At 40.4% G+C, this 17,744-nt stretch overlaps 1 protein-coding gene across 4 annotated transcripts in view; it reads right to left on the minus strand.

Annotated features, from left to right (window-relative positions):
• Positions 1-1,847: 1,847 nt before the first annotated feature.
• kif16ba (kinesin family member 16Ba) overlaps positions 1,848-17,744 on the minus strand; it is a 140,818-nt gene continuing 124,921 nt past the window's right edge. For 2 of the 4 annotated variants that reach the window (XM_043696646.1, XM_043696645.1), the window contains 2 exons: positions 7,841-7,924; positions 1,848-6,081 (listed from right to left, as the gene is read on the minus strand). In XM_043696646.1, coding sequence (XP_043552581.1) covers positions 5,923-6,081; positions 7,841-7,924 — 243 coding nt within the window. In that variant the 3' untranslated portion in view covers positions 1,848-5,922. Of the gene's footprint in view, positions 6,082-7,840; positions 7,925-17,294; positions 17,380-17,744 lie in introns of those variants that run through there. The other 2 variants (XR_006312617.1, XM_043696647.1) reach the window with 2 other exon arrangements.

Below are 17,744 nucleotides of genomic sequence, written 5' to 3' on the forward strand. Positions count from 1 at the left end.
CATTTCTATTTCTCCAGCCTCCAACGCCTCGTCTTCACCAAGTACATCCAGTCCATGTACATCGGCACCACCCCCACCTGTTCCTCCGCTACATCAATGACTGTATTGGCACCACTTCGTGCTCCCATGTGGAGGTTGAACAGTTCATCAACTTTACCAACACCTTCCACCCCAACCTTAAATTCACCTGGACCATCTCGGAAACCTCCCTCCCCTTCCTGGACCTTTCCATCACTGTCTCTGGCAACTGACTAGCAACAGACATATATAGTACAAGCATACCGACTCCCACAGCTACTTAGACTACATCTCCTCCCACCCTACCTCCTGTAAAAACATCATCCCTTATGTCTAATTCCTCTGTCGCATCTGTTTCCAGGATAACCAATTCCACCTCAAAATCCCAGATTGCCTCCTTCCATGAGCGCAAAGTGGTTGACGATGCCCTCCACTGCATCTCCTCCATTTCACGCACCACTGCCCTTGAATCCCCACCCCTAAAAACTGTGCTCACACCACTCCCCTCACCTCCATCCAAGGCCCCAAGGGATCCTTCCACCTCCGTCGGAAATTTATCTGTACCTCTATCAATGTCATCTACTGCATCCGTTGCACCCGGTGTGGTCTCCTCTACATCAGGGAAACAGGACGCCTTCTTGTGGATCGTTTCAGAGAACATCTCTGGGACACCCACATCGACCAACCCCACCGCCCCATGGCTGAACACTTCAACTCCCCCTCCCACTCAGTCAAGGACATGCAGGTCCTGGGCCTCCTCCATCGCCAAACCATTAACACCCGACACCTGGAGGAGGAACGCCTCATATTCCACCTTGGGACCCTGCAACCACATGGGATAAATGTGGATTTCAACAGCTTCCTCATTTCCCGGACCCCCACATTATCCCAGGCCCAAGCCTCTTACTCGCCCTCCGGACCTGTCCATCACTCCCCCCTCTGACCTATTACCTTCTCCCTCACCTTCATCCACCTATCGCTTTCTCAGCTACCTTCCTCCAAACCCCACCCCCTCCCATTTATCTCTCAGCCCCGACCCACAAGCCTCATTCCTGATGAAGGGCTTATGCCTGAAATGTTGATTCTCCTGTTCCTCAGATACTGCCTGACCTGCTGTGCTTTTCCAGCACTATACTAGCATATGCTTTGGACAGGAACTTGGAGGTGCTATCAAAGAAGCCTTGGTGACTTGCTGTCAAGCATCTCAGACATCACCCACTGCAGCAATGTTGTAATCTGGTGGAGAGTTGATGCATAAGGTGGTCAGACAGGAGCAGTCAAGTGATCCTTTAGTTCTCTACTGAATATCTCTAATGTTGGTTCGACTTTTGCAAGTCATAATGATTTAAGAATAAAAATGTTCTTCCAACCTGCATTTCTCAGAGGTAACATTCTACATCACTCTACTCACTGCACAAACTATCGATCACTCCCATGTTCCATGTAATAACTTGCAGGAACAACAGTTCATGCATTAATGAACAAGCTCCCACTGGAGACGGCTGTTTTTTGTACTCAACAGGGCCATCATCAAATTGGGAAGTAATTGGAAGCAGTGAGGGGACATGACAAAGTATCTGTGGGAATAACATTTATTCCCATAAGTTTTCAGACAGCTCAAAAAGTGTGATAATAGGAAGTAAACTTGCTTGGTGCCCTTGGTAGGTGAGTTGTTTGAAACATTTGCTGCTGACACCAACAATCTGTGCAGCAATGTTTCTATTGATCCCCTGAGAACAGTGAATCTTATTTCCAAACATCTGAAATGTTGTTCCTTCATAAATGAAGCTTTTAGTTCTTATGCAAAGAAGGAACAGAATGGCAGCAGCTGTTCAGCTTAACGTTTTATTTGAGGTCAGTGAGTTTACAAATAGCAGTTTTAAACACTATAAAAACACACAGAGAAAGTGCTTTCACCGCAGTTATAAATTATAAATGATTATACAATTAGGTGCATAATCAGGCTGAGATTTGCATTATTTATGCTTATATACACGATATAATAGATCATCTTGAATGATACAGGACCCTCAATAAATTCCCATAGTCACTAAAAAAATACTTTAAAAAAACGTACTCATTTTTCCATTTACAATATTTATATTGTTTTCTTGTTCCTTTTCAGTCTACCCGGTAGCCAAGTACAAACATTAGAACCAGCCTAAAATCAGGAACATAACTGGTTTAATGAACTTAATGATTGTCACAACTATATTATAAATGTAAAACTTGTAAACCAGAAACTGTTTAGTGTAGCTCTCTTCACATGAAAGTTACTAAAAAGTAGTAATGACCATTATTCATTAATCCTGGTTTACAGAAGCTAAGTAATCTACACAACAGAAACCACAAATCCCATACAGTAAACATTTTGCATTCATAACGTGGTGAAAAGATGTACTATAACAATACTGGATTGTTTCTACCAGCTCTCTGCAATCAGGTTACCTGAAAAATTAATGAAAAAGATGACTATTTTCCTATTTAATAGAAGTTCATGAGACAATATGGTGTGAAATGCCTTTGGTGTGGCTGGGATTACTTTTATTGCACATTACACACAGATCAAATTTCAACCTTTTTAAAAAAAATCCATCTTGGACTAAACTTATTCAAGCTTTCCCATGCAATAGGAGCTGCATTTCCAAGCAGGAAGTAAGGTGAAATTGTGCTTTGGTACATAGTAATGTATTGAGTAATAATGTTGTGTCTTTCTAACTGTCCAGCCGCCACATAGTAACTTTGGCTCTCTCCTATGCTCTTTACCATGCAGCTATGAGTGCTATTGCACAGCAGAATTATTCACATGTGGGAATTTTAATAAGTTGAGATGACCAATTGTAAATCTTTGATTAATGATAACTCATAATGGGAAGCCGAGGAAGTGATTATATTTGAAACAAGTGAAAAACTGAAAAGTTAATACACACACCTATTCAGCTTTGAGCAGTGAAAATACAAGTCTGAATTTAAAGCAGAAATTGCTGGAAAAGCTCAGCAGGTCCAGCAGCATCTGTGCAGAGAAATCAGAGTTAATGTTTCAGATCCAGTGACCCTTCCTCAAACTGGCGGTTCATTAATTCTGATTTCTCTCCACAGATGCTGCCAGACCAGCTGAGCTTTTCCGGCAATTTCTGTTTTGTTTCTGATTTGCAGCATCCGCAGTTCTATTGGTTTTTATAAAAATTTGATGGTGCACTGAAGAAAAAGATTATCATGAATATAGCAAACGTTTTTAAATATATTGCATGCTACAGAATGAAAATGTAACTGAATGATTTAAAACTTTGGTATCCTGTCTCCAATGTGTCTCTAATAGTTTCTTCAAGTTACTATAATTGGTAGTTCAGTAACATCTACATTTAACTGGGGATTTTGACAATCACGGTTTCATTTAACCAACGGCTACCTCCCAAATACGTGATAATGTTACTGAACAAAAATACAAATAAACCAAGAGAATGGTTGTAACAACAATAGATGTGCTCAACAGAACTTCATTCTACAATGATGGGTGATTCGACACCAATTCCTAATGCTGCATAGTTATATAAAATGTAATGTTAACACCTTTCTTTTTATCCCCAGTATTTCTTGCTGTAGTTCATTTCTGCCCAAGCCTGCACTGATAGAGAAGTCAGCTCAGATTTCCTAGGACCTCTCATGCTAATACCGAGTCACAGCTCATCCTGAAGGGCGAGTGGAGTGTTACAGTTACATCATCACAAAGGTCAGCAGTCTCAGCAAGTGTCAAAGGTTGAACACAAAGCGTCTTGTGACATTTCACACCGGAGGCACTGTATCAATGCAAATTCTTGACTGCAGTAAGCTGTGCATTTAAATATTGGAAGTGGAAACAAGCCAAAAATTGACCTCTTGCTCTTTGACGTGCCGGTCAATTTTGCTTTCTTATGACTTGCAAACAAATTACAAATTAATCATTCTGCTGTGTTGCTGACAGAACTCTATTTAATTTCTGCATGAAACACAGAGTTCTGCTTCTTGAGTTTGAACTGGACTGCAAAATTAGAGCCTGTTCATATTAACAGGACAATAACATTTGGCACCGACATTAAATGGGTGCATTTGCCCAATTTTTGGAACTACAAAGTTTTTAGTTGAAGACCTAGTTTTTACAACAAATGACTATTCCATTGTTTAAGTTAGCTATTAAATCAGTTGGGGTATTCTTTTGGTTAAAATAGCACCACTTTGTATATAAGTGAAAAGAACAACAATTTTTAAATTATTTTGTTTACTAGTCTGCAAAATTAAAAATAGGAGTAGAAATTTGCATCAGGTGATGCAGAATGAAGAGGCATATCAGACTGCCTGTTATATGCAATATCTGAAAACCTGTTTCAGAGATGTTACAACACACCTCTGGGGGAGGTGGGACTTAAACTCAGACCTCCTGGCTCAGAGGTGGGACACTGCCACTTTACCCATGAGACAGCCAAGATCTTGTTGCATTGTCAAAAGTGGAACAGGTATCAGGTGCTGAGTGTAATGGGCAACTGATTCAGTATCATCTATTCTCTGCCACAGTCCAGGACAAATTTCCAACCCACCACTTTTTATTTTGCCCATTGTCAGTTCCAAATCTCATTTGAAATTTCATAAGACTAAGTGATTTTAAGGAAGGCATCCCTCTAAAAGTGTAACAAACACCTTTAAAAAGGCATCAATTAAAAGATGCTGGGATGCTTCAGATGTGCATTTACAGGTGAATAAAAATGTTTGTGTGGCATTGATTCACAATATTCCCATGTGATTTCCCAAAACAGTGGATACAATTTTAGCAGTAATCTGTTGTAGCCATGACGTCCATATATAGGGAGCCAATTTCCCCACGTGTTAGGTGACTATTGTTCAAATTCAGAAGAGTTATAGTTTGTAAATTGGTCAGTGTAAGCAGCATTATGATATTCAGACTAGATTAAATAATTATACATTCGCAGGGTACTATAAGTAGTTAGGGCAACTGTACAGTAGCTGTACTGTACATATACATTATTACTGTACTTTATAAGCACCTTTACTAGATCAATAAGCCTGTTCTCAAATGGGCCTATAATCTGTTAAAATCTTTAAACACCATTTCCATGTGTTCAAAAACATCAGAATAAACTAAAAATGTAAAGGTCAAGACTAACCATGTTCTAAGAAGAGTACTCTTAACGTGAACTGATTATAACCACAGTATTTAGTTAATGGTTCATGTTGGAATAGCTGATGAAAAAAGATATGTATTCAGTAGGAATGGGTCTTTTGTTAAAACACTTGTGTTCCAATTTGTGCATCAGTGAGATGAACTAGGCTTTTAAAAAAAAATCTACTTTTGCTTGTTAGTCTGCAAAAATTAGAAAGTCAGTAGTGCAGGTGGTGATGCCGAATGAGGAAGTGTCATTGTCATATGCAATGTCAAAGATCCTGTTCTATTGTCTGCAGTGGAACAGGGAAAGGTGCTGAGTATAAGAGGCAGCCAATTCAATACCATCCATTCTCTGCCACAGCCCATTGTCAGCCATTTTAACCATTGTTACTAATCTAGATAAACAGAGTTTGGCTTGTGCCAAGCAGCACTGCAATTATCAATTGCTTCCTACTGGCTTGATGAAATGTAAGCTTTTACTTCTAATTGGAGAATTTTACTCAATGGACTACAAATCAAAATTATTTTTAAACATTAAAAAGAGCTTATTCACTATACATATTTTTATACAACAAATGGTGGTGCTTTACAATGTAAACATAAGACATGAGATACCTTTCATAATGAAACCGCCGAACAGTAGATGATTCGCTTCCTTGCTTCAAAAATCTAGTCTGGTGTTGAGAAGGCACTGTTTTTGGTCCTGATATTTTTAAAAAGGGGTAAAATCTTTTGGTTATCTTACACAGCTACCCAGTGCCGTGACTGCTGAAGTCAAAAACTCCTTTCCTGAAGAAAGGTGTAAACTCACACAGACTGTGCTTCGACAATATAAAGTCCTTGCTGTGTGGGTTTATTGGTGAAGTTGGAGACTTTAGCATCAACGTGAGGAAGTTCCTGAGGTATCTCTAAAAGAGAAACAGAATAAACAGATTGAATCTGTATCATAACTCTCAAAAGGTTTTGATCAAGTCAACAGAGAGAAGTGGTTTCTTCTGTGAGGAGGGTCAGTAACATTGGCAAAGCAATGAGAGGAAGAGATATTTGTTTACACAGTGAGCAGTAAGCAGGATCTGGAAAGGGGATGGGAGGTAGCGCAAGCAGATGCAATAATAACTTTCAAAAATCAATTTGATGTATATCCTGAAGGGAAGCATTTATAGGCTGTAGTGGAAGACAGAGGAATTGGAGCAATTAAATTCCAAACAGTTAGCACAAGATATATTGATCTGAATGTGTTGTATTATTTTCTGATTATATTGTGGGTTTACTAAATGGATAATTTCTAACTTAGTGACATAGGAACAAGAGGTGACCATTTAAAGCCTTTAGCTTGTCTGCCATTATTCAAAGAGATCATGGTAAATCTGTGATTTAACTTCATATTCTCTGATACCCATAAATAACAATATTGAGTATTTTGTCGACCAAAAGTTGATAGAGAGGGACCGGTTATTGATGCTTTCTGCCTTGCAATCATCAGGACAAACAAAAGAAAGCAAAATTTCAAACAGAGCAAAGGCTTTGCTGCAAGAGAATAAACACGGTTTATTGGTTGGCAAGTCAACTCTGACTGGTCAAGGCAATACCCAGGAGAATGTGCCAGGCAACTCCTGTCCTCCATGTTTTGGTTCAATTCAAAGAAATCACAATGCCTGGACGTGCTCCTTCTTCCTACAGAGGAAGGGTTCCAAAGTTTGATTAAACAGTTTCTAGCAAATGTAAGTGAGCCACATTGAAAACCAGATTCATAATCTTAAATCCGTTTTTAATGTAAAACTTGGCAAAGTCAGGACTGTTCAGTACCTCTTGTCAAATTTTTGAAAATGGTAGACATTATGTTCTGAGCTTTACAAGCGCAGGGTGTTTGGATATAGTCAGCACCCTACTCATTACAAACAGCCAAATGAATGTTTTACTTGTCACGTTCCACCAGACAGTGGGACAGATAGCCGAAGGACCTCTCATCACTCTGGCACAGAAATTCACATACCACATTACTCACTTGTGTGGTAGGCAGAATGACTTTTTGACTTGAAGGCAGCATCCTGTTAGTGGAAACACCACTTGTTACTGGATAGTAATAGTTTGAAAATACTAGTTTCATGTGGTGTTGAAATGTTTTAAGATACCTGACTCTTCTAGGTTAATTTGAGATACACTTTGCAAGTCTGAATGTGCCAGCCTCAATCTTGTTTGTAAGCGGGTGCGATACATAATGAGCTGCGACCTGAAGGGCTCTGAAGAAGTTATACCAGATTCAAAACATTAACTGTTTTTCTCTCTCTGCAGATCCTGCCAGACCTGATGGGTTTCTCCAGCATTTTCTGATTTTATTTCAGATTTCCCACATCTGCAGTATTTTGCTTTTATACAAGTAGTGATCTGATCAGTGACATCATTATCTTAAATGATGGTATTGTATCCTAATTTAAACATCCATACATACCAGCTCACTCTTGCCTGCATCCCAACTTGCAACAAGTTCTGTTCGCCCAACCCCTATGGTCTTTGATCTACAGACAGGTTACTTCTGTTGTTTTTCTGTGCTTACTGAAAACAATTGGTAATGCTTTTTGAGTTGGACTGTAGCAGTGTTCAATGTTGACTAGAGTAATTTGAACTTTAAAAAAGGGTTGTTACATTTGGATAAAACCTAAACAATACCTCCAAGTGGCATCGTCTCTCAGCAATCACTCTTTCATCTCGGTTACCAAACAGCTTTTTGGGAGGGAATTCTAGACCGCCAATCTGGAAAATGTAAGGAACAACGTCAGTCTTAGAGTCATAGAGTCATGGAGACGTACAGCACAGAAACAGACCCTTCGGTCCAACTCGTCCATGCCAACCAAATATCCTAACCCAATCTAGTCCCACTTGCCAGCACCCAGCCCATATCCCTCTAAATTGTTCCTAGTCATTTACCCATCCAGATGCCTTTTAAATGCTGCAATTGTACTAGCGTTCACCACTTCCACTGGCAGTTCAGTTCACACACACAAGACCTGCTGCATGAAAACGTTGTCCCTTAGGTCTCTTATATATCTTTCCCCTCTCACCCTAAACCTATGCCCTCTAGTTCTGGACTCCCCGACCTCAGGGAAAAGACTTTGTCTATTTATCATATCCATGTCCCTCATGATTTTAGAAACCTCTATAAAGTTCACCCCTCAGCCTTTGACGCTCCAGGGAAAATAGCCCCAGCCTATCCAACCTCTCCTTATAGCTCAAATCCTCCAACCCTGGCAATATCCTTGTATATCTTTTCTGAATCCTTTCAAGTTTCACAAAATCTTTCGATAGGAAGGAGACCACAATTGCACACAGTATTCCAAAAGTGGCCTAACCAATGTCCTGTACAGCCGCAACATGACCTCCCAACTCTTAGATTAGATTAGATTACTTACAGTATGGAAACAGGCCCTTCGGCCCAACAAGTCCACACCGACCCGCCGAAGCGTAACCCACCCATACCCCTACATGTACCCCTTACCTAACACTACGGGCAATTTAGCACGGCCAATTCACCTGACCTGCACATCTTTTGGACTGTGGGAGGAAACCGGAGCACCCGGAGGAAACCCACGCAGACACGGGGAGAACGTGCAAACTCCACACAGTCAGTCGCCTGAGGCGGGAATTGAACCCGGGTCTCTGGCGCTGTGAGGCAACAGTGCTAACCACTGTGCCACCGTGCCGCCCCACGGTGGCACAGTGGTGGTCAGAGTATTGTACTCAATACTCTGACCAGTAAAGGAAAGCATACCAAATGCCTTCTTCACTATCCTATCTACCTGCGACTCCACTTTCAAGGAGCTATGAACCTGCACTCCAAGGTCTCTTTGTTCAGCAACACTCCCCAGGACCTTACCATTAAGTGTATAAGTCCTGCCAGGATTTGCTTTCCCAAAATGCAGCATTTCACATTTATCTGATTTAAACTCCATCTGCCACTTCTCAGCCCTTTGGCCCATCTGATCAAGATCTTGTTTGCCAAAAATTAAGAAAGCATTAAAAAACTAAGGAAGCAATTGCAGACATCTGATGCAGGGTACAATATTCTCACCCTATCATTCAGGGCACACTTGCATATGGTTTTTTTTCCCCCAAGATGGTGGGGCCAAGCCCAGGACCCAACTGCTCCTATCGGCTTTCTCCTTCTTTCTGCCCATTTTTTGAAAAAAAATCTTTTTTCCTTCACTTTCTTTTAAGCCCACGGTGGCAGCGGCAACAACATCAAGATGAACCAGACACGACTCCGCTGCAGCCTGGGGTTTCCTGACGTGACGGTCTTTTCCTCAATGTGGAAGTCTCCTTTATTTTCAGTGTCCAGGTATTCCAGCAGGGGATCTCATCCAGGAGTCTTGGTCTTGGCTCAGCATGGTGGTCTGCTTTGGCGGTGGGCCCAGGCCTAAATCCAGTGGCCCAACATGGTGGTCTCATCCCAGGTGCAATGTCTGGTATTCCATTGTTCTTAAATCGGCCTTCCCCGAGCCCAGGAGCCGTTAACTGAACTGTGATAGACTTTGTCTTAATTTTACTTATTATTATTATATATGACTTCTATCATTAATGTAAGTGCTGTGGTGGGGCGACTTGTAAAACTTTTCACTGGATCTTTCATGTAAAAGTACATGTGACAATCAATTTCCATTCAATTCTGAAGACAACAGATAAGTTGCAGAGATCAAAATAAGACTGAAATGGCTTGATTTTACCAACTGTAATTTGGAAAATGTGTGAATGGATCTTAACAGTATTTCCAATAGAGGTGATTAAGAACAAAAATCTTAGGATTTTTCAAATCACTGTAGTTCAAATCCCAAATCATAATATTCAAACTAAAGAACAACAGAATCCACTAAAATAGAGAAACTAAGACTTCTGGATAATGGCTATATTTTACTGCAACAAACTATTTTCTTTTTGTTTTCTAAACTATAGAAGGAGTATTTACGCTCACATACTCGACAGAATGACAATCCATACAACAAATGGAACTGCTGTTAGCTTCTAATGGATTCACATATTTGACAGTTTCACCAAGTGGCTACATCAAGGCGCTACCCTTAGATTTCAGAGAATTTCCCAAACACACAACCAGTAACTCAGTGGTTAGCACTGCTGCCTCATAGCACCAGGGACCCAGGTTCGATTCCCACCTCAGGCGACTGTCTGTCTGGAGTTTGCACATTGTCCCCGTGTCTGCGTGGGTTTCCTCTGGGTGCTCCAGTTTCCTTCCATAATCCAAAGATGTGCAGGACATGTGAATTGGTCATGCTAAACTGCTTATTTTGCTAGGTGCATTAGTCAGGGGGAAATATTGGGTAGGGGAATGGGTCTGAGTGGGTTACTCTTTGGAGGGTAAGTGTGGACTTGTTGGACCAAATGCCCTGTTTCCTATACTGTAGGGAATCGAATCTAATAAATGAATAAAAACTGTTCCAATGACTCTTCCCCTTTGAATGCACCAGAATGAATCTTCCAGAATCTTTAGATAGCTGCAAGGGTGTGTTACTTCACCTAGAGATCACCACCTTCATCTATCTGGCTGTGGTAGCTCAAAAGATCAAGCAGCAACTTCCATCTCCTGGCTGCACAGAACTGCAGTCTATCTGGGGCATTGATTTATAGCTAAGCCTGTCACCTGAGTCAAACATGGCTGCTTCTGCACTCTTTCCTATAGCAACATCGAACATATTAGACTTGCATCTAGATAGAAATTCTGATAGCTATCTAGACTTCAGCTTTGAAGTAAACTGACAATTTACATCACAACAATTTTCAGCCTGATATTTCCAATAGTTTTCTGGGACTTTGAGAGACTCGGGAGTTGACCACTCACTGTGAGTATAAGACCATCAGTTCTGAAGAAGAGTCACAAATAATTAACTCTGCTTTCTCTCCATAGTTGCTAGTTTCTCTAGCAATTTCTGTTTTTGTTTCAGATCTTCAGCATCTGCAGTCCTTCATTTTAGCAAACTTAAGGACACTGCTGCCATTGTGATTAACCACAAACACCTTACAGCACTGCCCTGGAACACAATGTGGGCATCCCTTCAATGTTAACCAACCAGGACATGTTGTCAAGCAGATTTCAGGTGGTCACATGATCTCCCTTCCCTTTAACTTAAAATGAAAGACAGCTTGAAAACATAACATCGGATAGCTCATTTTGATTCCCCAACTGAGGGGTTCAAAAAAATATAATAGTAATCGAAGTTTCTTGTGGCAACTAGAGGAGTCCTTGATTTCAGCCCAATCAATCCAATAGCACAAAGGTCACCAATGAAACGGCAGTAAAAACAAGGAAGGATATCCATCCTATGTGAAGGAATCTGGAACAATGAGGAAGGGTGTTTGCTCATTTTGGTTTGCAGAATTGGATTGATGAGGAAGAAGAAAAGGGATGAAATGCACAGATCCCATCTATAGAAAAAAAATGGTGTACTCTTGAGAGTTCATATATGATTTGACCACACCCTTTGTGGATAAATCACAGGCAAATATTACAAAATATAACTGAGGTTTCTGCAATCTGATTAAGTGCTCTGCCTACATTTACTGCATGCACAATGGGTGGTTATTCTTGGCACATTATTTAAGTCTCATACTTTGCCAGGCTACTGGGGCTTTAGTGACTGAACACCTATTTTATCCTTATGAAGAAAGAAAACCCACAAACTGAGTGAACTCATATTGGGATCTTTAGCTGGGTAAAGAAAATTGTTGCAGAGAATCCCCTTGAGACAAGGATTGAGAATTACAAGAAAAAACAATTAAGAGAGAAATACACTACACTGTTTTTCCAATATGTGATGTACTGTGCCAAAGACATTTTGGTTATTATTGTTTGCACTGTACATAATGGCCTGACTCTTCCCAAAGGGATGAGAGAGAAAAGAAAGCAATCAGCAGAGTTACACTGATCCACTCAGTCACCACAATATAATATGATGTGTTTGGCCCTTGGTTCATAAAGAATGATACATTGCAATTGACAACTTGTCTACAGCTGTTGTACACACCTTACATCACTTGGTCAGAGTAATTCCATACAAGAATTACTAAATAGATGCACATGTTCCTGGCACTGTACATCAAAGAATGATGATAGATTCTCCTGTCTCTTGAGTGAATGAGTGTTCAGTAAAAAGGAGAAGAATAACAAGACAACTTTACAGTCTAATCTGATGTCGTCGCTTGTATGACATTAGGCCACGTCTCAATTTACTCAACCGATTGCAAATACTGCACAAGCCGTCAGTGTTGGGGAGGCCAGGGCTTTGCACCTTGGTTGTTTGTCCTGAAGACTGTAGACTCTGTTTCGAGTATCAAATTCGCTTTTCCAATTAGGTCTGCTCAAAATTCTTTGTTCCGCTGATATACTGGGATCCAGTGTGCAAGCTCCAAGACTTCCTCTGAGATTGTCTTGCTATCCAAGTTTGGGATGTCCTGCTGTTTGAGTTTCTGTGTTTAGCTGGTTGTAGAGTACTGCCCTTAGTGTCCAAGCATGCTCCTTGACAGACCCAGTAAAGCTGAGCTCTGATTGGAGTATGTTGCACTCTGCATGAACAAAGGCAGAAAGAGATCATCTGGTTCATGAAACCTGACCATCGTAACAATGGACAGGTCAATATGGCCAAATACTTCACCCGTACCACACCCCCACCCCGTTGAGTATTCCATGGACTCTTCATTCTGTAACTTTGTCAAATAGCTAAGCAAACATTATAGGCCAATTGCATTATTTCTCAATATATCTCTTTTTCTGACTGGTATGTTGATTGTACAGTGTTTCATACAGAATGATTCTTTCAACATAATGGAGTATACTTACAATAATGTCTCAGTTAAACTGACAACCTGCTACTCATTTGCAAATTACTATCCTTGCTTCATTCTTGATGTAACAAACATTTAACAGTGAAATGCTGGAGAGCAATTTTCTGAACTATTAGCAGAACTCCTGTGGTGTTGACGTGAGTCCTGTGGAGACCATAGCACAGATGTGATGTTGCAATTGTTTTCCTAAGGCCATTGTTCTAGTAGTCACTATGGTAATCCAGGCTATTACAGATCCTTGCAAATTGATATCAATTAGGTTTTTCATTCATTTTAAATTGGTCATAAGAATCCAGGATAAAACATCCACAAGTTTGTTCCATCTTAAGATGCATGTTTGTAAATATGTAAAAACGTGACACCTGTGACCTGACAACCAGGGCTGGATCCTAAGCAGCCCATATCTGCAGGAAACATAGCAACTTAATAGCAGAAGAGGCTGCATAGCTATTTTCTAATCTATCTGCTCCAAGATGTTATTATACACCTCTGGAACAGGGGGACTTGAACTAGAGACTCCTGGCTCGCATGTATAGATACTACCACTATCTCATAAGCTCCCAGAGAGGTCACATATCAGTTTCTCTCCAATTCAGAGGCAGGAAGGAACCCATGTCAGAAAATCACCTGTTCACCATATGTCATTAATGAGCCAATTGACATCAATGATCCAGGGCCTAATGGAATTCAGTGGCAGCTCAGGAATGAGTCTGGCTCTCAACATGGGTGCTGGGGAAAAATAAGCACTACCACAGTCAGGTGGTTATGTGGGGAAAAGAAAAAAAAAATAAACAGGAGTGTCGGGGTTCTGTTCACTCTGAGAAAAGGAAAAAAAAAAGGAGTGTTAGATATCCTGTTCACTCTAAAAAACAAAGTCTGGCTCTCCAATAGTTCCCCTGTTCAGCAAGCCCAGTCAGGATTGTCTGCTCTCTTTGGTTTTGGCAAGGGACGGGTTGCTGATTCAAATGCATTTACAGTTGGGCTGAGGGTCCCAGCATCTCGGCGAGGGGATGGCCATTGAAAGCTACTCCCTTGCCCTTTCTGTTCTGTGACTCTGACCCCATTCTCCAGAACAGCCACATCCCAGTTTAGCTCTCAGTGTCTGACTGGCCAGCTGCTCTGTGGCTGGGAGTGGCAGGACTTCTATCCCTGGTCAGTGAGTCTAGAACCAGGAGACAGTGTCCCAGATGAAGGAACAGGTCATTTAAGACCAAGGTGAAGAGGGATTATTTCACTCAGAAGGTGGTGTTACTCTACCTCAAGGGGGCAATGGAAGCTCAGTAACTGAGCATGTTGAAGACACATCAACACACGTTTGGAAATGAATGATAGAAGGAGATGCAAAAAATAGGGAAAAGTTGCATTGAGGTAGATGATCAGCTATGATCTGGATGAATGGTGAAACAGTCTTTGATGTGCTAAATAGCCTATTGTCATTCCCATGTATCTCCACTTGCACAAGGAACTCTTAATCAATCACATGAGGCTGAAGATTTCCTGAATTGCATTTTCTAAGAGTTAGTAACCTTGCAGTCAAAGCAAATTAGTGAAGGAAGATAGGAGAACCTCCAACACAACACTGAATTACACTGACAGTGACAGCTACTCAATAAGGGAAACCATCGTGAAGCAAGTGATGGCTACAAGTTGCTGCATTGCAGTAGTTCAGATGATATTGAAGCCCTGATTGTGCATCACCTTCTGAGTGCTGCAGGAAAGAAACGTAAAAGTGAGCAAAGTCTTGAGATGGGAAAGAAATCCATCAGTACTTTTGGATCATGTAACAACTGAGGAAACAAAGGAAAAGAATTGGAATCTGACAAACTAATTTTGTGGATTCCAGTGTCATTTCCATCCAGAATACTTATGTGATCGTGCTTGGTCAGGTAAAATATGAAATGAGGCACACTGATATGCAGATGCAGTGATTATAGGAAATAGCACTTTCGCGAAGCATAGGAAATTGCTTTTGACAATTCATGTAATTTTTTTTCCAAAAAGCAATCAGCTTAGCATTGCCATTAAATAATGTTTGAAAAACATTTATTCGAACTGACAAAATGAAATGACGATCAGGAGTTGCTGCTACGTAATTGGTTGAGTCTGTTGACAAGATTGCACATGATATGAAACAAAATTCTGATTTTGAATTGTGTTCATCTTTTTATTTTTGCAAATCATTACAAGACAAACCTCCATAATGATACAGACACATCATATAGTCATACAGCACAGAAACAGACCCTATGGTCCAATTCATCTGTGCTGACCAGACATCCCATTCTGACCCTAGTCCCATTTGCCAGCATTTGGCCCATATCCCTCTAAACCCTTCCTATTCATACACCCATCCAGATGCCTTTTGAATGCTGTAATTGTAGCCGGTTCCACGACTTCATAGAACATAGAACAGTACAGCACAGAACAGGCCCTTCGCCCACAATGTTGTGCCGACCATTGATCCTCATGTGAGGTAAACCTAATGTACAAACTCTCAAATTTCTGTGACCATATGCATATCCAGCAGTCTCTTAAAATATCCCCAATGACCTCGCTTCCACAACTGCTGCTGGCAATGCATTCCATGCTCTCACAACTCTCTGCGTAAAGAACCCGCCTCTGACATCCCCTCTATACTTTCCGCCAAACAGCTTAAAACTATGACCCCTCGTGTTAACAATTTCTGCCCTGGAAAAATGTTTCTGGCTATTAACTCTATCTATGCCTCTCACTTCCTCAATCCATACACGCACCATCCTATGCCCTCTACCTTTGGATTCCCTTAACCTCAGAAAAAACCTTGGCTATTCACCTAATTCATGTCCCTCATGATTTTATAAACCTCTATAAGGTCACTCTCAGCCTCTGATGCTTCATGTGAAAAAAGCCCCAGCCTATTCAACCTCTCCCTGTAGCTCAAACCACTTTGTTCTGCTATAATGTGAGTTTTGTTAATGCTATTGATGAACTGGGGACGTCGTTTCGAAAGTGTGAACTTTTAATAAGTGTTGGCTGTAATGCGATTACATCGTCAACACTTTAAGCACTGTTTCGTAAGTGCGATTTTTCTATAACATTCTTGTGTTCCTCTATAACACAAGAATGCAACTGTCAATGTATAGAAGAACTATCTGCATTCTAAACGTGGCCTCACCAATGTCCTATAAAGCCGCAACATGACATCTCAACTACTGTACTCAATGTTCTGACCAATGAAGACAAGCGTGCCAACTGCCTTCTTTACCACCCTGTCTACCTGCGACTCCACTTTCAAAGAACTATAAACCTGCACCCCTAGGTCTCTCTGTTTGGAAACAATGCCCAAGACCCTACCATTAATTGTAGAAGTCCTGCCCTGGTTTGCCATACCAAAATGGAACATCTCACATTTATTGATATTAAATTCCATCCGCCACTCCTTGGCCCATTGGCCCATCTTATAAATGTCCCATTGCACTGAGATAATCATCTTCACTGTCTACTACCCCCCAATTTTGGTATCATTTGCAAACTTATTGACCATACCTCCTATATTCACATCTAAATCATTTGTATAAATGAAGAAACGCAGTGGACCCAGAACCGATCCTTGTATATAATCAAAGAGTAAATTTTTCTAGATTTTAGCATACTTCTATCAAGCAAAGGGAACATTATAAAGAACATTCTAATATCTGTGCATTAGAAGCATTCCAAAGATTAAAGACATTTTTGTAACAGATATTTTAATAGGAGCCTTTGATAAATTGATATAATGCTCAATTTATTAATTCATACAAAGTCCTCAGAATGTCCCACAGAAGAAATTTCATGCAAATATTAATTGAATTTCCTGGCTTTGAGAGCAGAGGCAAAACAAAAAGGATGTCAATATTAATTTATCTTAAATTAACGCCCCAGGTAAAACCTCTATGTAAGTATTTTATGTTTTCTCTCTTTCAGATACAAGACTAAACCAGATGGGGAAAATATGTAACAAGATAAACACAGTGTACTCAAACTAAGAACTAGCAACCCAAGTAAAATTATTCTCAATTTAACTAATATACTGTACTGGTCTTTATTTCAAACAGATGCTTCTTTGACCTCCTCCACCACAACCCTGTATATATAGAGCAAGGTTTAGTATTAAATTGAAAAAAATAAAAAGTTGCATGTTTCTATGGAAAATATTCCTCCAAATTTATTTAGAATCAATGTGTCACCCTTCCATCAGCACACAACTAAATTTTCACAACATAATGTTTTATTGTTTAATTAATAAATAAATACTTACCATTTTGGGTTACTGTTGCCACTGAAGTCATTTCAGGTCATACACAGAAATTTCACATGAATCTCCAAGTGAAATCACCAATTTTCTGTTATGCAAGATTGTCAAGAGAGGTTAAGATGATTTGGATGGGAGAATAAGAGGTATAGTTAGTAAGTCTACAGATGACACCAAAATTGGAGATGTAGTGGACAGGGTTACCTCAGATTACAACAGAATCTTGATCAGATGGGCCAATGGGCTGAGAAGTGACAGATGGAGTTTAATTCAGATAAATGCTGTATTTTGGGAAATCAAATCTTAGCAGGACTTATACACTTAATGGTAAGGTCCTGGGGAGTGTTGCTGAACAAAGAGACCTTGGAGTGCAGGTTCATAGCTCCTTGAAAGTGGAGTCGCAGGTAGATAGGATGGTGAAAAAGGCGTTTGGTATGCTTTCCTTTATTGGTCAGC

This window comes from Chiloscyllium plagiosum, chromosome 9, assembly GCF_004010195.1.
Source record: "Chiloscyllium plagiosum isolate BGI_BamShark_2017 chromosome 9, ASM401019v2, whole genome shotgun sequence".
Taxonomy (NCBI): domain Eukaryota; kingdom Metazoa; phylum Chordata; class Chondrichthyes; order Orectolobiformes; family Hemiscylliidae; genus Chiloscyllium; species Chiloscyllium plagiosum.